The 21,193-nt window shown below is 41.7% G+C and overlaps 1 protein-coding gene across 2 annotated transcripts in view; it reads right to left on the reverse strand.

Annotated features, from left to right (window-relative positions):
• Nucleotides 1–296: 296 nt before the first annotated feature.
• Nucleotides 297–21,193, reverse strand: part of SPHK1 (sphingosine kinase 1) — a 40,464-nt gene continuing 19,567 nt past the window's right edge. The window contains exons 2-6 of one of the 2 annotated variants that reach the window (XM_083352375.1): nucleotides 10,448–10,597; nucleotides 10,228–10,302; nucleotides 8,890–8,984; nucleotides 6,334–6,449; nucleotides 297–2,160 (exon numbers count right to left, since the gene is read on the reverse strand). In XM_083352375.1, coding sequence (XP_083208501.1) covers nucleotides 1,332–2,160; nucleotides 6,334–6,449; nucleotides 8,890–8,984; nucleotides 10,228–10,302; nucleotides 10,448–10,597 — 1,265 coding nt within the window. In that variant the 3' untranslated portion in view covers nucleotides 297–1,331. The remainder of the gene's footprint in view (nucleotides 2,161–6,333; nucleotides 6,450–8,889; nucleotides 8,985–10,227; nucleotides 10,303–10,447; nucleotides 10,598–21,193) is intronic. The other variant, XM_083352376.1, reaches the window with a different exon arrangement.

Consider the following 21,193-nt stretch of genomic DNA (forward strand, 5'->3'; position numbering starts at 1 on the left):
GCAGATCTACAGCTCTAAATTCCTCTGGGACCGACTGAGACTTCTGAACTGTTTACCAGGATCCAATCCTACTTTTCTGGGGGATACACAGGAGTCAACATATAATTCTTCAAAGAATTGCATTAGGGTGGATGAGTAGGAATTCTCAGTTCCGCTTCGAAAGCACTTTAAGCCCACTTATTACAATGTGTTATAGGTCCAATCATAAAGACCCCGAATGTAAGCTGAAAGCAACTGTTAAAGCATTCATTCTCCAAATTCTCCTTTATTATGAGTTCTGTACTGTACTAATCCAGAGATTCTGGGAAGTATATGTTCTTTCTTTTCATTTTTCACATTTTTAGATTGATGATAATCTAATTGTAACTATAGATTATTATTATTGGGACTTATATGCCACCCTATCTCCCGAAGGACTTGACACAACACTCTCCCCAAACTATCTTGCCCTTCCTTAATTATAATTTGTCTGCATTAGCAATTTTAAAAGAAACAGCAGGCTACAGTAAAAAGATGGACAGTATCCCTCCATTTTTTGACAGCCACCTTTAATCTAGTAATAATCTAACTATAGTTTGTAAGATGGAATGTGTTACTACAAATGTTAACCAGGAATATATGCAAGGAAGTTAAATACATAAAGGTGCCACTTTGGACTTTTATGGAAATAACCAAGTTACTAATCGAATGAGCATCCAGTTGAAAAACTGTTGTGTCCTGGAGAAAGTTGGTTGACTGTTTCCATTACCTACCTGCATATGAATGATAAAGGTGGTGAAATGTTAAATTAAGTGCTTTACCTTTTGATCAGAGCAATCCAAAATCACAGCATCAAGATGACAGACATAAGGGTTTTTTTGTTTTTGTTTTTTTTCAAAATAGGTCTTTATTTCATTTCTCCAATAGAATGATAATCAACTACATGCAAGGCATGTATGTATGTGTATTATATTCCTTACAAAATAATAAAATTGGTCCTCTTGAGTGGCAAAGGATTAAGACATCCTCATCCAGACAGAAGGGTGTGGGAAGTGGCTTTGGTTTAGTCTGAAGGCATACTTTCCTTCCGTTAGAGCAATGCAGAGCAAGGAGACTCTAAACTTGCCTCTATCGCTGCACAGCAGCTTAGGGAGAAGTCATGGGCAAGAGAAGCTCCTCCACTATTTGCATCACAATTAAAAGTTGCAGAAAAAGATAAGCTGTCCCTGAGAGTTATCCCTGCCAACAATGTTGATGGTGTTTTGAATGCAGCATTTGGAGATCTCTTCACAACTTTCCACAGTGTCAACAGTATCACCGAACCCTTTCTACTGTTTCTTTCTGATGCTCACTCAGGAGCCATTTATAATACGGGCTAGCCGGTTGTGTATTTGTCCTTGCACTGGCTCACATGCCAACACCTCACCATCTACTGTCATAAACCCCTTGGGCTCTAGGGGCTCCAGCCGAAAGGCTTTCACAGGCACGTAGTGGACATGAGGGTTGTTGAGAGCCAATAGACCCCCTTTCTCCAAGGCCATGAATAATTTTAACATTCCCATCCGGGAAATGCCAGCAGTTATATAGAAGAGATGGATGGCATCATCAAACAGCTTGGCTGTGGGAACTAACATAAAGTCTGTCCCCAGGTGGGATTGCTGAATGCCAACTATGGAAACAAATTCCTCCTCAGGGACGACGGTCCAGTGTTTGGGAACTGGCTGCTCAAAGGGTACCAGCAAGGAGTCTTCCAGCGCAGAATCCTCCTTCAGGAGGGACGATGCAGGCCAAGAGAGGCTGTTGACAGGAGACTTCCCGTTAGCAGTGGAGATCTGGTGAGGATGCTGAGGTGAGGGGCAGGTATTCACCTCTGTAGGAAGCAAGGAATTTGAGGCAGAGCTTTGTACTTCGGCGGGCAGGTAGGAGAGGCGGCCCTTGTAAACTTGGAGCAAAGTGAGGAGTTGGAATGTGCCCACTGTGAAACGGGCACTACCCAATTTACGGTACCTCTCACTGGTAATGTCCACATCAGAGACAAAACCCCAGCCAAAGCTAAGGAAGGAGAACAGACGCTTGCCTGAGGCCGTGCAGAGGGAGACGAGGTCCATGGGAGCATGCAGGCCTTTGCATAAGAAATAAGTGCAATTCATCAACAGTTCCTCCTTTGCCAAATGACTTTTGCTGTAATGGGGGAAAAGAGGGAAGGAGAGCCTAGGTTAAATCATGATTTCCTGAATAAGCTACTCCACGTGCTTCACTAACTTTTGGGGTATAACATTGAGCTATAAACCCCAATCTATAATTGCAAATTTAGGATTCACATATCATGCTAAGTAAAAACTGGACAAGCCACTTCATTACTTAGTGGAATGTGTAAACCCACCCATGGGGAGAAGTATAAAGTGGCATAGCAGAGACTACTGTATTTAAGATAAGCATATATTAAAAAATAAGACCTACCATAAAAGCAGCCTCCTCTCCTACGTATTACAGGCCCAGCTGACCTCCCCTCTCCTTAATGCCAAGGAGCACATGCATTCTACATCCCTCCAAATATCACCCCCAAGATACAATGTTTTAATGTAATAAGTCATCTGGAGTAATCACGTTCACAGTGGGTTTGTAGATGTGCTCCTCACAAGCCAGAAAGAACTGCCTTTCTCTGAAGGCAACTGCTACCCCAGAACTGTTTTCCTTTGCTTGATTTCTCCCCTCAGAAACATGCAATATTAAACTTGGAGGCACAGATGACCTCATAACTGCAACATCTTCTGTATCAAAGATACTCTGTGTGAATGCCACTTACGTGATGCTACTTGCATATGGTAAGGTTATACAATGACAGTCACCATTATTGCAGTGGTTAGCAAACCTTGTACGGAGATAATACATTCTAGTACATTCTAGTACAATCTCAACACTTCAGAGGTAAATGACCTCTTACAATTGCCTTTAGCTAAAAGCACCAGCAATAACGTTTTGCAATAAGAAACAGGAAAGAATTTTCACTAGCCTGGGCCAATGCCAGGGGTGTGGCTGAGTTCTAACGTGCAAAAAGAATATTGCTGTTGGGAAAAATCTAGATCAAATAACCATTACATACATATACGTACACATCTTAAAATAATTTCTGCAGCGGAGTTTTCAATACAAATGATTTCTTCAAGAATAATTTGGAGAGTTACCACTCAGCCTGATAAATCTACAAGTAATTTCTGCATGATTAAGATAAGTATTGGATATCTCAGTTTGCATCTCACCTTTCCTCCTCCCTCTGAAGGTGATCACATTTTGACCTTGGAGCATTCCTAGATGCCAGTAGTAACAGAAAGACCTTAGGATTTCACACTTTGCACTTTTAACTAACTTTCTAAAATGTCTGGTCAGCCTTTCTTGGAGACCATGGGCCGGGAATAAAGAATTCCTTTCAGGTATCTTAGCTCATTTATCAAATTACAGAAGTTCAATGAACTAGTTAGGGCAAGGGAAAAGCAACCAGATGCCTTCTAAATTTCGACTCCTATCAGCTTTGGCGGTAGGTGATAGCACCCTCTGTCCTGCAGAGATTTCAATAGAAGAGTCCCTGGAGCATCCAGTTGCAGGAGGCGGCGACTGAAATACAACCCCTCCAAAAGCAGAAACGAGGGAAAGGGATGGAAAATGATCAGAGTAGTTGAACAATTAGCTTTCTCTGCCTGATGCTCTCCCTAGCTGAGACAAATGCATTTGAAGGTACCACGCTGAAGAAAGAAGGCAGGGTTGAAATGTATCTAAAGCTTAAGAATGACTCACTTTCCCCCTGAGGCTAAGTTTGACAGGACCCAGACTTGTGGTCTTGGCCTTGTTTCTCCGCCATGATGATACCAGAGCATTTATCTTAGAGAATGCCAGGCGGCTGAGCCAGTGTAACAGAAAGGAAAATAGCCCCTTCAGAATACCCTCAACACACCTCATTCAAAGTGAAGGGAGGGAAGGAGGGGGAGTGGAGATCAGACACAGAGCAGATGTAGGAGGAGGCCTGCTGTGCAAAGGGCAGAGGCCAGTACAGAGGGGCATGGGAGGTGCTGTAGCTTCTGGAAGATTATTGAAAGCTGAGCCAACAACTAGGAATAAAGGAAGCTTTCCAAGAGAACAACTTCCCCGGCCTCTCTTAAGAATGACACATGATACCAAGCCAAGGAAATACTATGCACCATGTCTTTCAAGGGAAGGGTCGGTGTGTGAAACTGCTCTACCAATGGCTGCCTTGCAAAGCAGAAAGAAGGAATGATTTTTGCTCCAGTCAGAAAGGCCCACAGGCACCAATAGGAGACCAGGCAAGCTTCCCATCTGGCAGATCGCAGACCTTGGGTTGGTATTGTGGCTGTTTTTTGTGATGAGCAATGTAAAAGGTTGCATAAGAATCATAGAGTCTTGGGCCAAAAAACTTTGGCCATAACACGGAATTAGGGAAATGGCAAAATCTGTGGGAAAGAAATTATAAAGTGACAATGGCTACATCATATAAAGAAAATCTATATAAAATGTTTTGCAGATGGCATTTTCCACCTGTTAGATTAGCAAAAATGCTTAAAAATATGTCTAGCAAATGCTGGAAATGTAATCAGAATCCTGGTACATATCACTTGTGGTGGACTTGTGTAAAAGCAAAAAACCTTTGGACTAAAATACATAGGTGGTTAGAAAAAATGTTAGGAAAACATATAGATTTTAAACCTGAACTTTTTTTAATGCCAGAAAAGTTTGATAAACAAAATGTATATTTAACATTCCATGTATTAACTGCAGCGAGAATTATATTTGCACAGCACTGGAAAAATGAGACAACACCATCAGAGGAAGCGATAATTAAGAAAATATTGGACTATGTGGAAATGGACAGACTTACACTGAAAATCAAAGGAAAAGAAGACACAGTATACTTTCAAACATGGAACTTATTTTACCAATGGTTGGAAAAGCAGGATAAAGAGTAAGAACTTAAATCTTTATGACTAGGCAAAATTAACCCAGTCAACATGTTGTTTATTAAGCACGGATAAATCGTAATGATAGAAAACCAATAAAATACTTAAAAAAATTTTTTTTATAAAAACCTCACAGAATCTTCACTACAAAATTTGAGGTGCAGAATCTGTTTAACAGCAGCAACATGAAGGCACTGAATATTCCTATTTAAAGGCAGCTAGAGCAGAAGGCAGTACTGTTTAATCTCAAGAAGCTAATTAGTCTAGTCCTGTGACTGACTAAATGGATGGAAACTACAGTACTACAAAATGGGTTAAAGCTACAAGAACCTGGTCAGGCAGGGAAGATATACTGCAGGCCCCCATCGGCTAAAGCTAAAGAACTTTGACTGGCAGGGCCAAGGAAGAGAGACTTCTCTGCCATTGCACCCTCCCCCACCCCAGATGAGACAGGAAACCCTCACTCTCCTGTTAAAGCGTGGCTCTGCCTCCTCGTGTGGGCAGCCCAGAGGAACAAGCAGCAATGGACTGCCTAGTGCCCCAAGAGCCCTCCCTGTGCTTTTTAATTTACGTTAACAATGTTTTATCATCCTTGCCTCTTTCTATTTTTTAAATAACTTTTATATACTGTTTTTAAGGGACGCGGTGGCTCAGTGGGTTAGGACGCTGAGCTTGTCGATCAGAAGGTTGGCAGTTTGGCGGGTCGAATCCCGAGTGCCGCGTAGCAGAGTGAACGCCTGTTACTCGTCCCAGTTTCTGCCAACCTAGCAGTTCGAAAGCATGTAAAAATGCAAGTAGAAAAATAGGGACCACTATGGTGGGAAGGTAACAGCGTTCTGTGCGCCTTTGGTGTCTAGTCATGCCGGCCACATGACCACGGAGACGTCCTCGAACAAGCGCTGGCTCTTCGGCTTTGAAACGGAGATGAGCACCGGCCCCCAGAGTCGGAAACGACTAGCACGCATGTGCGGGGGAACCTTTACCTTTACCTTTTATACTGTTTTTATATTTTAATATTATGTTGCATCCTACCCAGAGTGTCTCCCTGAGAGGAATGGGTAGTTCAGAAACGGAAAATAAATAAATAAAAACTATCAAGAAAACCCAAGTTACAGATCAAACTAGAAACCTAAAAACATCCCAAAGAGGGCAACAGCAATCAATCCCTTCCATTGCTAGAAAAACTGTGGGGATGTGTTCATGAAATCACCAGAAGCCAAGTTCAATTCCAGGGAGATGGCACTGCCAGGAGGACAGAAGGACTCTCCTTCCATTTCTCTTCTAGTTACTCACTAGTCTGCGCTAAGAATAGGGATGGCCCTGAAAGAGTGTGGCCTCATCTGTAATAGTACAAGGGGTGCCAGTAATCTTTAGGAATACACCTTACCCAGCGTAGTGATTCAGTGAAGAAGCTAAAGCATTCCCAGAGCCTCCTGGGAGAATGCAGAGGGGCTTCTGGATCGCAGTCCTCCAGTCAGGACGCTCCATCAGGCCATTGATCACCTAAAAGACACAGATGACAGCCAATCAGAGGAAAAGGCCAAGGAAAGTCTGTTTTTTTTCATCTGCACTGGACTCCAGCTGCAATGATGGATGATGACTACTGAATCAGCCAGACACTTTCAGCATACTTATTGGGACAAAGGGTCTACGTGGGAGCAAGAAAGATACAGATTTGGCCGTGTGATTCAAATTTGGGTCAGCCTTTACAGTCTAATCAAGATGCAAGGCTGGAAATAAGTCGTGCTGAACTAAAAAAAACCACTGGGACTTCTAAACTAGAGGTTTTCCATTTTTCCCCAGGATGCTAAAACGATTAGTCTAAAAAAAAATTAAAAATCCCAGGATCCCTGATCAAGAAACAGAGCATCTGAGCAAGCTTTTCTCTTTTATTTTTTTTTTGCCCGTACGGAACCTCTGTTGTTGTTGACAAACTCCACAGAAAGCAGTTTGAAAGTCCTTGTTTTGAGCAACCAGCATTCAATACTGTAAGATTTAATTTAATCCTGACAGATTGAAATAAATATGCAGTAATGGCAATAATCTCCCCGTTATTCTCACATTCTCTTCAACAGTACTTATGACAAAGCTATAAAATCTGCCAATTCAAACAATCTGACTTAACTTAAAATTCACTATATTCTGCTTCTTGGATTCAGCATTCCTATTTGAAATTGTACGATTGTTTTACCTTCTGTTCCTACAAAGAGGAGAATCTTGATCAGGGATCAGAGTAGGATGGTCTGAAAGTTCTAGTAAGATATGGCAAAAATTCTGTCCTGAAGGGGAATGACTCCCCACTTTTATCCATTCCTCACCCTGCCTCTCTGCTCCCCTTCTGGCTCCCACTGAAGTCAATTAGAGGGAATTCACCCCATTAGCTTCAGAGCCAACGTAATTTAAATTAGGAGGATTTGTTTCAAAACAAAGGTTGACTCAGCCTTCCATCCTTCCGAGGTAGGTAAAATGAGGACCCAGATTGTTGGGGGCAATTAAGCTGACTTTGTAATAATGCTGCTTGGGGGTGTGTGTGAAAGCCCTAATAAGCAGGCATATACATAGAATGAAGGCTACTGCTTAAGCTTGTAAGCCGCCCTGAGTCTTCGGAGAAGGGCGGGATATAAATGGAATTAAAATAAATAAATAAAAAAACCATGGGAGTACACGATCATCTGGACTCATGGCTTCTTTCTTGAAGTGCATCAGGAATTTCTCCCCAACTGTGAAGATGAGGGGAATTCTTTTCTTGTAAAAAAAAAAGTGAAAAGAGAAACCCAGGCAGATTCGCGATTCTGCTTTCTGAAGCATCTCTGCAAATATGTTCAGTTCATCCTTGTAAAGATGAAAATGGAAAAAAAAGAAAAAAAGAAAAAAACTGTTCCATTCCAGTTTAACTTTTGCGTTATTAATTAGGAGATCAAGTCCAAGTTCAAAATCATGAACACAGAGGTAAAACAGTAGAGAAATAAAATCTCCACTCCAAGCAATTCATTTGAAGTGTCAACATGTAAAAAAATATTTAGCTAAATGTGGTTGAGTAGTATTTTGAAATGATAGTTTTAAAAAAGCCCATTGCACTCCCATTCTGTTGTTGCTTCCATTGATTAAGCATCGTAATTTCTCTTAAGGCAGTAAATAATAAAAGATTAAGAATCTAAGTATACGTCATAAATATAACAGTAACTGAAATAATTTATTCTACCAACACTGAGAATATGGAGCAATAAATAGCCTACACAGTTAGATATAATAATATCTTAAAGGACCTCTATTCAAAGTTTATGGATACATTTTTAGTTCCTTTCAATGCCTCTCATTTAATCACTATAATGTGTATTCTTTTCTGATTTTATTAGCATTATTTAGGATTGTATTTTATCATGTCTTTGGGTTGTTTTGTTTCACCAATAAAATACTTTTTTTAAAAATGAGGAAAATGAGCAGTAGCTAATATCTTACACAAAAAAGAGAAAATTCAATGTAGCAAGGAAGATTCAGTCTGAGAGTGAGGCCTTTACTATGAAAAGATTGAAAGTACGGTAAATCAAGAGTTTTTTATTATTATTTTAAAATAAAAGTTTAATTACTGAACTCATTATCTCAGGTTATTTTATAAAGAACAAACAATGAATGCCCTTTACCTATCCCAGCCACTACTTGGGTGACCGAAGTCAAAATGCACAGAAGGGAAAATCTTACTGCAATCTGCAGGTACCAATTGTTTGCCTGCTGTTCAATTATGAATGACCAAAGATTCTGGCCCAATATCTGTATTTTCAGTCTGTATTAATTCAGCCACTTCTACTCTCTCCTGTTTCAAAGTGGTAGGCTGAATCAGAACAGTCACTAGCTGGAAGAATGCTAACAACCTATCCATTTCTCTTCTGGTGTACTGGAGCCAGGACACCATAAAGTCCCTACAACCATCTGCCCCGTTCCTTACCTCATGAAGCAAGCCATCTCCAGCCATAATGACCACAGCATCCCATTTGGACATGTCCTCCTCCCTTGCCAAATCCCAAGCATGATTGTGTTTCTCTGGGGAGAAAGACAAAAGCATGTATGTCTTCTAGATGATGTTGTAATTTGGATGGACTATAGGTTCTAAATTAATCCACAAATGCACGTCTTTCTTTTTACATTGGTGTGTTCTCTCTCTCTCTCTCTCTCTCTCTCTCTCTCTCTCTCTCTCTCTCTCTCTCTCTCTCTCTCTCTCTCTCTCTCTCTCTCTCTCTCTCACACACACACACAGACACACACACACACACACACACACACACACACAATTACTTACTTGAACCTAATACCTGAGGCACAAAGATTTGTTCACTAATATATATTCTGTTTGGCCACCATTATTGTTAAATATTGGTTGGGTTGATTTAACCAACTCCCTTGTTTATTTATCTGCTAAAAGCATTTGTTTTCAAGCAAATTTTAAATAAAGTGATCTGGGCAGTTAAAGGAAAAAAAGAAATCAACAAATCTAATCCAGTATGATTACAAGGACAAAATATGGCAAACTGTCTTATGACACCTACTGAAGGAATCTGGAAAGATCTTAAGATTTGGGGAGGATTCCACATGACAAGGTGGAGGTCCTTCAGATAACCTGGTCCTAAATTATTGAGTGTTATGTTAATTAAGCTTTACAGTGAGCCCAGAAACAGACTGGATGCCGGAGAGGTTGACAAAGTTGAAGCATAAAGCAGTCAGATGATTGGAGTTTCTAAGTTAGTGCTGTACAATTACAGTTTTCAGACTTGTCCTATTCTCCAAATTCAGCATCCTCCCACTATTGTGGTCTTTATTTCCCATACGTTTAACTGGGGTGATAGTTTTAATTTATTTATACATGTTCTGTTTTTTTATAAAATGAATTACACAGTTCATTGTTATTATAACCCTCCACCTAAGGAGAACTGGAGCAGGTTGAATTAACTACCTGCTTTCATACACTGAAAGTGCAAAGTGTTCAACAACATAAGAGTACCAACAATGTCACTCTACCCAGGCTTGGCCAAAGGCAAAATAAGTGAGCAGAACTGAAAACAGAAGTCTGAGCCATATCTACAGATAGTCCTCGACTTATAGACACAATTGAGACCAAAATTTCTATTGTTAAGTGAAATATTTGTTAAGTGAGTTTTGTCCCATTTTACAACTTTTCTTGACACAGTTGTTAAGTGAATCACTGCAGTTGTTTAGTAACACGACTGTTAAGTGAATCTGGCTTGACTTTGCTTCTTGCAAAAGGGGATCACATGACACACACACATACCAAGGACACTGCAGCCGTCATAAATATGAACCAATTCCCAAGCATCTGAATTTTGATCATGTAATGATGGGGATGCTGCAATGTGGGGAAAACGGTCATAAGTCGCTTTTTCCAGTGCCACTGCAACTTTGAACGGTCACTAATTGAATTGTAGTAAGTTGAGGACCACCTGTACTAAACCAGTTTTCCTAAGTTGCTCTGAGCCAGCCAAAAAGCTCACCAGTGACAAATTTATGGAATCCTATGCTGGCTTCTGTCAACATCGGCTGAACTTGAGATGTGAATAGATTCAGGGCCTGCCCTGCTCCGCTCCGTGGGTTCAGCAGCACTATCACCTGGCACTTCTCAGGAAGTAACCCGTGTATTCCTCCTATGTAAACAAAAAAAATGGGAGAATTAAAAATTAACGTCAAGAAAAAGTGTAACATAGTATAGTATTGCATTGTGTAGTATAGTGAGCGCACACAAACACGGAATGGAATGGAATGGAATGGAATAGAACGGAACGGAACGGAACAACAGAGTTGGAAGGGATCTTGGAGATCTTCTAGTCCAACCCCCTGCTCTGCTGCTCACGCACACACCTAGGATCAAAAGAATGAAAAGGTACAGGGTCAGCATGATGTGCTGGCTCAGGAACTGAGGTCCCACTGTTTTGGAATAGCAACAGGTTGGGGAATACAGTTCAAAGTCAGGTCAGAGCAACTAACGTGCCTTTTGCTGCAATTCAGGTAAGTCCATTTTACTTGCTAAATTCTTATTAACATAGAACAGACATGTCAAACCCAAGGCCCAGGGGTCACATCTGGCCTGTGAAGTGGTTTCATGTGGCCCGTGAAACCATCCTGGAAACAGTGAGGGAACGGCCCCCACTGCCTTGGCCCTGGCCCAGAGACCCTCCTCCTGCCAGAGACCCTCAGATCAGTCCCACTCCTGCCCAGGTCCCCATAGGCACCCTTGATGCAAATAATGTAGAGCTGGCCATGCCCACCCAGTAGGCCATACACACTCTAGCCACACCCACCCAGTAGGCCACGCCCACCCAGTAGGCCACACCTACCCAGCCCCCTGAGGGCAACCGCAATGCTGATGCGGCCCTCAATGAAATTGAGTTTGACACCCCTGACATAGAATGTAAAGCATTTTTCACGCTAAAAATAATTAGTGAAATTAACTTGACCTGAGCCCCAATTAACTGATTTTTCCGTTTCTTACAGCTTTTAGTTGCCTTGATTTTGTTTTCATTTCCATTGTTTTTATTGCCTGCTATGAGCTTTTCTTTACAAAAAGAAAAGCGGAATACAGTAATGGTGATTTTGCTTTGTCTTTACAAAGAAAGAGTGCTATAGTATTACCAATGTAAGAAAACTCCTTCCCTCTCTCATTTTCCTTGGATTGGGTCATTTGCCAGGCTTTCTGACTTTACACTTTGCCATAGCTCCATGGCCAGCAAGACCATGTTCATCTCTACTCAATGCTCCTCCCTATTTGCCCTGGTCCCTGACAAAAAGTCAGCCCCCAAGATTGACTCCTTTGACAATCCACTTTGGAGATCGAGTCAGTCCTTCACACAGTCAGGAGACAGCTTAGCACAGGGGTGGCACATTCCCTCTTCCCAATCATGCTCTTCTCTCTTTCCTATAGTAGCTCTCCCATGAACAGGAAAAGAATGAGTAAAGCAAATATATATTTTCTCTAGGTACAGAATTGGTTGAATGTTGGGGAAAAGTTAGAAGTACCTGGGGTCATGATAATGTAAAATAAAACGCAGGCACGCGCGCACACACACACACACACACACAAATATTTAAGTCAACTCTCAGGAAGATGAAAGTCAGAAATAGTGTTTAGGGAGGTCAGAATGAAGACAGACTGCTAGAGAAACTCTTTAGTGTTCTGTGCATAAGGGGTTTGTCCAGGTCCTGGTTTTGCTCCGCTACTGGATAGTTGCCTTTGGATATCCAGTTAATTTCTAGTCTAGAAATGGTGCAGGGAGAATAATCAGTAACGTATTTCTTTTTCTCTTCAATTTTCTTTCATTCCGCCAGTACCTGCCAATAGGTGTTCTTCAAGTTTTGCAAATCCTTTTTTGAAATGGAACAACACATGCAGTGTGAAGCTAGAATGACAACTAGCTGAATGTCCCTTTTTTTTAAAAAAAAGTAAAGGTAAAGGTTCCCCCGCACATGCGTGCTAGTCGTTTCTGACTCTAGGGGCCGGTGCTCATCTCCGTTTCAAAGCCGAACAGCCAGCGCTTGTCCAAGGACATCTCCGTGGTCATGTGGCCAGCATGACTAGACGCCAAAGGCGCAGGGAACACTGTTACCTTCCCACTGTAGTGGTCCCTATTTTTCTACTTGCATTTTTACGTGCTTTCGAAGTGCTAGGTTGGCAGGAGCTGGGACGAGTAACAGGCACTCACTCTGTTACGCAGCACTCGGGATTCGACCCACCAAACTGCCGACCTTCTGATTGACAAGCTCAGCGTCCTAACCCACTGAGCAACCGGGTCCCTTTTTTTTTTACTCCCCTTTTTAATTAATTTCTCAGTACATCAGCACTTCCTGGCTTTGCAAGGAGGACTGCACTGAGGAAGTGATGGTTAGGTGGGGAGTGTGAAAGTATGGCCCTGGGATCCATGTCAAAACTTTCATGCCACGTTTCCTGCAGAAAAATCATTGAAATACATATTCCAAAATAGATTGTGCATGTTTTCAGATCTATACTTCTATTAGATTAATATCTTTATTGTCGACGACAAATCTGTTGACCAGCCGCAGATATTGCACAGCTTGAGTTCAACAACAGGCAATATTGCACTTAATTCAAAGCCATCTTCCATTTTTCTAACTCATCATCCTGAGCCAGATTTATGAGACTGCAGAATTCCCTAGGGAAACGGTATCATCACTATCATCTCCCCCCCCACCCTGGTCTAGAGCTAAGAAAGAAGCAGCCTCATTGAGAATTCATTGTCAGGCCCTGTTTACTCTATGTACCAATCAATTTTTTTAGCACAAAGGCTGTTACTAGCTCTGGTTCCTGGTTACAATACAAAATGGGAAGGTTCCTGTATTTCCTAAGGCACAAGCACATATCACACAATCCTCTGAAAGGCATAAATGACTAAGGAGTGGAATGCTAAGACTTGCAGCTTTGAGCATCACCAGTCCCATCAAAAGATCACTGCCTTTGTGAACAAAAGACATCCTTCCCTTTAGATGTGCCTGCTCAACCCTGTGCAAAAATCCCTCTCCTTAGCTGATCTCGTTCACTTTACTGATATCCTGTTTACTGACCTCATGTGAAGCACAAAGGCACAGATTGGCAATCTATGAGAAACACTGATTTTGAAAGGAGTAGATTAAACCAGAAATATCTAACAAATCTAATGAGCCTAAAGATCAATAGAAGCTACCTGAAAGTCATAAACTCTGACAAGTAAATTTCATACAAATAAGAAAAGCAAAAGTTGCTAGCTAACTGAAACTGCAAGCAGAGGAAACACAGAAATACCTGTAGGAGCCGAGCTTTGTTAAGAGAAAATTAGATGGTGATAGATAAGATGGGTACAAAAGGACAAGGGGAGGCGGGAAGGCAGTGGTTTTAGGCGGTCCGGAGTAGGTTTTGAATGATTGGGGAAGGGGTGTTGAGTGCGATAGGGGAGGGGGGGAATCTGCGTGGGGAGTAGGATATAAAAATGTGTCAAACAGCTCTTGGAGGTGTGACTGAAATCCTGTGTTTGTTTCAGCTCACCAAGCCTTTGCAAACGCTTCTTTCAAATAAAACTTTGTTGCTGGAATTTGAAGTGAGTTTGTTTGTTTTGGGATCTTGAGCCACGTTCCAATTTGCTTAGCAATCCACCCTATTGATAGAGGCTAAGGACCCCACTCTACCTCTCTACAGCTTCCTAAGCATCCTTTCTGTGGTACAACAACAACAAAGAGGAGGCAGAGGTAGTTTGGGGAGGTTAACAAAGGCTAGAAGCATGGTTTTAAAGTCACAGCAATGAGATTACTCTGTGCACAAAGATGAAAAACAATTCGACACTACTGTACCTACTCCAGAGGAATGGTTTAAAGTTTAAAGATTTTGCTGAAATGGCTAAATTAACTTCTTTGATTAGGGAGAAGACATTATCTCCATGTATTGCTGATTGGAAAGTCTTATGGACTTAGGCATTTGCGTAAAAATGAAAACAGTGAACTTGTGACCTATGGTTTTGATGATTAGATAGATTATTAAAAAATGATATGATGTAACTTTAGAGAGGTCAAAATATACTTGGGTTTATAACAGCCGTGAAGAATATTGGAAGCCACTTCTTTATATTTTCTTTCTTTCTTTTCTATTTTTAACTTTTTTCTTTTCTTGCTCTGTCTTTTCTGTTCACTTTTCTTTTTTTCTTAGTTTCTGCTAGTATGTGCTAGCAATTATCTTCTTGTTTAAAGGTTTTAATAAAAAAGATATATCTATCTATCTATCTATCTTTCTATCTATCTTTCTATCTATCTATCTATCTATCTATCTATCTATCTATCTATCTATCTATCTACCTACCTACCTACCTACCTACCATCTATCATCAAAGTGTAAACGTTAACACAGAGATCTATTTTACTGGCATCACTTGACCTGATACAGTAACATTATTATATCCTGCATAATACATTGGGATTCCAAGCACCCAAACTATTTGGTCTTAATGCTGAACAATCTGCCAGCAGGAGAATCAGAAACAAGCTGCTGTTAACCCAAGCCTCCCTGAGCCATACAGCTGACCACAAGTTTCACAAAAAATAACCCGACTTACAATTCAGCTCTATTCATAAACAAGCCCCTTTAAGTTGGGGTGTGTGTGTGTGTGTGTGTGTGTTTCCAAAGTGGACACATCTAAGACATTAGCCATTCCTGATAACGCTCTTCAACCTGTGCTTCCTAAACAAATGAAATATTGCCCTTACTTTTAAAGGAAAACCGTGATTGCGCAGTGGCTATAATGCAGTACTTCAGGCTACTTCTGCTGACTGCCGGCTGCCAGCAGTTTGGCAGTTCTCACCGGCTCAAGGTTGACTCGGCCTTCCATCCCTCCGAGGTGGGTAAAATGAGGAAGCAGATTGTTGGGGGCAATAGGCTGACTCTGTAAACATCTTAGAGAGGGCTGTAAAAGCACTGTGAAGAGGTATATAAGTCTAAGTGCTATTGGTATTGCTAAAACCATTACCAGTGCTGTTTTTTAAAAAAAAAATCCCTTTCTGTCCTATCAGGTTTCAGATATCACAAGAGGTGGGCAAGGGACAACTTTCCTGGACCCCCAAACAGAGTTCAGCAAGCAGAAAAAACGCTTCTCTCTCCCAAAGTAAGAAAATGAAGGCATTCTGGAGTCCTGCCGATGGCCAGGCAGGACAAGATCATTCAGGAAAATGGAACAGAACTTTCTCTGTGTCCGCAGAGTGCCAACTTACCATTTAGAGAAACTACAGTTGCCCTAAGTAACACAGCAGGAATGAAGCTGTTTCGTACGGTCCGTAGCTTTGCTTTTTTTTTTTTTGAAGAGCAAAAAATTGGCAACAAATAAGTGAAAACATACACCCAGACCGATGATAGCTGAGCTGAGAGATTTTGGCAGTGAGAGGGAGCAACTTGTCTTTGTTAGAAGGTTGTGGAGAGGGAAAGGTTGGTTTTCTTTGGGGCTGGCTTTTTGTTTTGGGTGTAGTGCGGTCTCATCCATTACAGAAGCCCATTTAAAAAGCTATCTTAAGGCCAAAGTGTTATTTTAAGTATGCTAAAAGTATAATGCTGGGAAAACATGGGACCTTCCCATGATCGTTCTCAATCTGACTTCCGATCTCCTCACGGTACACGGAGGACACCTTCATACAATGACTTTCAGCCGGTTTCAAGCTGACACCAGGCTTTTGATTCCAGGTTGCTGGTCACTGGCTTATTTGGAGAGCTGTTTGAACATTCTGGAAGGAGGATGGGGTGATTGAGGGTGTTCTGAAAGCTAGGTGAAAATTGATTCCCCCCCCCCCCAGACACCGGCTGAATAGTATTGGTGGTCTGTGTTCTTTCATCCCAACTTCAGGGCTTAAGAGTTGCCTTTTTAGAGGCCGAGTTATACACAGTACTGTATTTCTCTTTCCCAGCATAGTCATCTATTGTATAAGCATGGTTACAATCGTTGGAAAAATATGTAGCTGCAAAAGGGCTATATAGGCTGTTCTCCTTTCCACCTTCAGAAGCTTTTAAACGTAACAAAAGAATGTTAGGAATGTTTTCAAAGCTTTGTTGTTTCGCAAAATCATGCCTCCCCACTCCCAGAATATCCTATCACAGTGGAAAGTGAGGAGGGCTGTTCTCTGGTATTTCTTTTTTGTCATGAAATGGAGAAGAGGGGAGTTTTCGCTGCACTTGGACGCAAAGCATTTCACACACACATACGGCGCAGATGCAAACCCAGAGACCATAATGGACAGCTAGAGACAATACTGATTAGTCCAGAGTGACCCCTGTGTTCTGAGGTTGGCGTGGAGAGTGAAGGCAATTGTATGAGCAACTTCAAATATGTTGGAGAGATTGAGGAATGGAATTGGTGGAGAAGGCTAGAGATGGCATTGGCTGGTCCAATCAAACAAATTCTCTCTTACTTGAGGTCTTCTAGTTCCACCTCATTGCTGATCCATGGCTTTTCATACAATCACAGTGTTCATGATTTATCTGTTCCAATCCCTGCTCAGTGCAGGATCTAGTAAAGTATTTATTTGCATTTCAATAGATTTCATTAAGCTCTTGGATGAAGGTGGGTGCTGAAAGTGCACTGGCTTTGTTCCAGTTATTCAGAGTGATTCCAGAAGGTGGCAATAAGGGAGGCCTGTTCTTAGAAAATCATTCTACAAAGGTCAATTTTATCACTTGCATATGTTTAAAATTGACATCATGGAGCAATTGGGAGAAAGTGCAATCAGAGTCTCATTCTGGCAAAGCATTTCAGAAGGACACCAGTCAAAGACACTGAATGCCATTAAGAGATGCAAAAAGACAGATTCACTATGCAACACACATACAACACATGCTCATGACATTCATCAAGCAACTCAAGCAGCATCAGCCACAAATATCAAGAATATCATGCTTGGCAAACAAGCCCCAATGGATCACTGTAGCTTTTACTTGTTGAAGCCCAGAATGTAATTGACTGCACAAACCATACTAAGTCACGGGGATTTTCTAAACTATGGTTCATATATAAACCACTGCTGATATGATTAAACACCTTTCTTTTAGCTATCAATTATGTATGGCTTACAAACTTTAATGGCTAGGTTCAAACAGCAGTGTAAAATAGGCTCTAGAAGTAATATCTTATCACTCCATTGAGTGATACTGTATAGTAATAGCACGGAAACAGTTTCTCTAATACAAAATGTATATGGCGAGGTCTCCCAGGGTTTTTGTATCATGCTCAATAACCCTAAGCCAGCTCAGAGAGGAAGTCAGACTAGGCCACCGGTTATCAAAATCCGTATCTACTGCAAAAAAATTAGTACCGGAAGTAGCTCCTCAAAAGGCAAGGGTGACAATAAGAATCCCTTGGAGAAGGAAGATGAACTCACAATGGACCACAGCAACCATAATGACCATCTTGCTCATTAAGTGGATTATGCTGCTGCATCACCCATAGGGTAAAACAAAGGAACCATTTATATATTTTGGAACTATATCCCCCCAAATTCCTGCCAGCCTAGCCAGTATTTAAAGTCCCAGACATCTTAGGAGCACTGAATCAGGGAACATTTTTGCTTAACTTAATCGTATTATTAATGTTGTATTAAACATTGTAGAAGAGGTGGCAACTAAAACCATCTCAAAGAAAAAGAAATGCAAGAAAGCAAAATGGCTGTCTGAGGAAGCTTTGCAAATAGCTGAGGAAAGGAGGGAAGCGAAAGGCAAGGGAGAAAAAGAAAGATACGCCCAATTGAATGCAGAATTCCAGAGAATAGCTAGGAGAGATAAGAATGACTTCTTAAATGAACAGTGCAAAGAAATAGAAGAAAACAATAGAATAGGGAGGACCAGAGATCTTTTCAAGAAAATTGGAGAGATGAAGGGAACGTTTCATGCAAAAATGGGCATGATAAAGGATCAAAATGGCCGGGACCTAACAGAGGCAGAAGAGATTAAGAAGAGGTGGCAAAATTACACAGAAGAACTATGCAAGAACGAGTTTAACGTCCCTGATAACCATGATGAGGTGGTCACTGACCTCGAGCCAGACATCCTAGAATGTGAAATGAAGTGGGCCTTAGGAAAGCTGAGCAACAACAAAGCTAGTGGAGGTGACAGTATTCCAGCTGAGTTGTTCAGAATCTTAAAAGATAAAGTAAAAGTGCTACATTCAATTTGCCAGCAAATTTGGAAAACTCAACAGTGGCCACAGGACTGGAAAAGATCAGTTTACATTCCAATTCCAAAGAAAGGCAGTGCCAAAGAATGTTCAAACTATTGCATCATTGCACTCATTTCACATGCTAGTAAAGTTATGCTTAAAATCCTATAAGCTAGACTCCAGCAGTATGTGGATCGAGAACTACCAGAAGTACAGGCAGGATTTCGAAGAGGCAGAGGAACTAGAGATCAAATTGCCAACATAAGGTGGATCATGGAGAAAGCTAGAGAGTTCCAGAAAAACATCTACTTCTGCTTCATTGACTATGCTAAAGCCTTTGATTGTGTGGATCACAACAAACTGGCAAGTTCTTAAAGAGATGGGAATACCAGACCATCTTATTTGTCTCTTGAGAAACCTATATACGGGTCAAGAAGCAACACTGAGAACTGGACACAGAACCACTGATTGGTTCAAAATTGGGAAAGGAGTCCGGCAAGGCTGCATACTCTCACCCTGCCTGTTTAACTTACCGGTATATGCAGAATACATCATGAGAAAGGCAGGGCTAGATGAATCAAAAGTTGGAATTAAGATTGCCAAGAGAAATTTCAACAACCTAAGATATGCAGATGATACCATTCTAATGCCAGAAAGTGAAGAGGAACTGAAGAGTCTCTTGTTGCGAGTGAAGAAGGAGAGTGCAAAAGTTGGGTTGAAACTAAACATTAAGAAAACCAAGATCATGGCATCCGGCCCTCTCAATTCCTGGCAAATAGATGGGGAAGAAAAGGAGGTAGTGACAGATTTTATTTTCCTGGGCTCCAAGATCACCGCAGACGGGGACTGCAGCCAAGAAATTAAAAGACGCTTGCTGCTGGGGAGGAAAGCCATGGCAAATCTAGATAGCACACTAAAAAGCAGAGACATCACCCTGTCAACAAAAGTGTGTATAGTCAAGGCTATGGTCTTCCCAGTTGCAATGTATCGCTGTGAAAGTTGGACCATAAGAAAGGCTAAGCGCCAAAGAATTGAAGCCTTTGAACTATGGTGCTGGAGAAGACTCCTGCGAGTCCCTTGGACTGCAAGGCGATCAAACTGGTCAGTCCTAGAGGTGTTCTGAACCAGCCCTCTTCTGGCCTTGTAGTAAGGCAAACCCCTATTCAGAAAGAAGAGACTGGAGAGCGTCCAAGGCTAAAAGGCATCTGCCAAGATTTAATTACGCAGTTAACAAAAACACTAGAGCTTGTCTTCTCAAGCGGAAAAGTTGCTTTCAGCAACCAGCCCCTCCCCAAACACTCCTTTTATAGAGAGCTCAGGGCGTGGTCTCCCTGTGCCTCCTCCCGAGGAGTCCCACAGCCTTTCTTTGTTTGTTCCTGCTCGACTGCCTCCTGCGTCGGGCGTCCTTGAACAGGGCCAGCTGTGGGTCATCTTCCTCCGCACTCTCGGGCTCACGCAGCTGAGAAGAGGTCCCCGGCTGAGGACTCTGCAAAGCCTCCAAACCATCATCAGCCGGTTCGTTTCCCTCCTCCCCCTCATCTGAGTCATCCGATACATCGGAGCCGGCTGTCGGACCCACAGGCTGGCCCTGAGTCACAACAAGAGGAGATAAACCCTGACTGCTCTTTAGAAGGCCAGATCCTAAAGTTGAAACTCAAATACTTTGGCCACCTAATGAGAAAGAAGGACTCACTGGAGAACAGCCTAATGCTGGGAAAGATTGAGGGCAAGAGAAGAAGGGGACGACAGAGAATCAGGTGGCTGGATGAAGTCACTGAAGCAGTAGGCGTGAGCTTAAATAAACTCCAGAAGATGGTAGAGAATAGGAAGGCCTGGAGAACGTTGTCCATGGGGTCACAATGGGTTGGACACAACTTCGCAACTAACAACAACAACATTAATGGTGGGGGAGTCCTTCAAATGATTTAAGTTACTGAAGTGCATTAAACCCTGGCCATTGCTATTTCATGTTCTCCCACTGCTTCTGCACAGAGAAAATATTGTTTTCAATCTGGCCTTGCCCACCTCACGTTTAAAATTGAGGTCATGACTATAAGAATAAAATAGAGCTGGCTTCTACTGCTCAGCTGCTAAACCCATTTACTTCAGTGTAAATGCCATTCTGTTTTAGAAAAAGATAACAGGATAGTAGGAACATTTGTAACTCTCTACCTGCCTGGCTACTTACCTTAAGCTCTCCACTTTAAATAAGAAGAAAGGAACTTTCATCAAATAGATGGGCTGACACTCCCTGAAAATATGCCTCAAATTGCCATCTCCTACATTCATGTTAGTCCATCTGCTGTTGATGGGCCTTGTTTGCCAATGCAACTAACCTGCAACTTTGGAATGGCCATTTGGAGCCCCTTTCCCTAGTATGTGGGGTCCTGAATGTTGGCCCAGAGGCCAACTCCTTGCTGTAACCCTGAATTTAGATCAAGTGTGTGCAGTTTGAAAAAGTTTGTTCCTTTGCTTTCATCCCAGCATTTAACGAGGCTATTAAGTCTGACCAAACCAATTAGATAACCTCTCTGTCACAAGGCCTCAGATTGAGTGTGACAAACATTCTCTTCAATG

This window comes from Vipera ursinii, assembly GCF_947247035.1.
Source record: "Vipera ursinii genome assembly, chromosome: 2".
Taxonomy (NCBI): Eukaryota; Metazoa; Chordata; class Lepidosauria; order Squamata; family Viperidae; genus Vipera; species Vipera ursinii.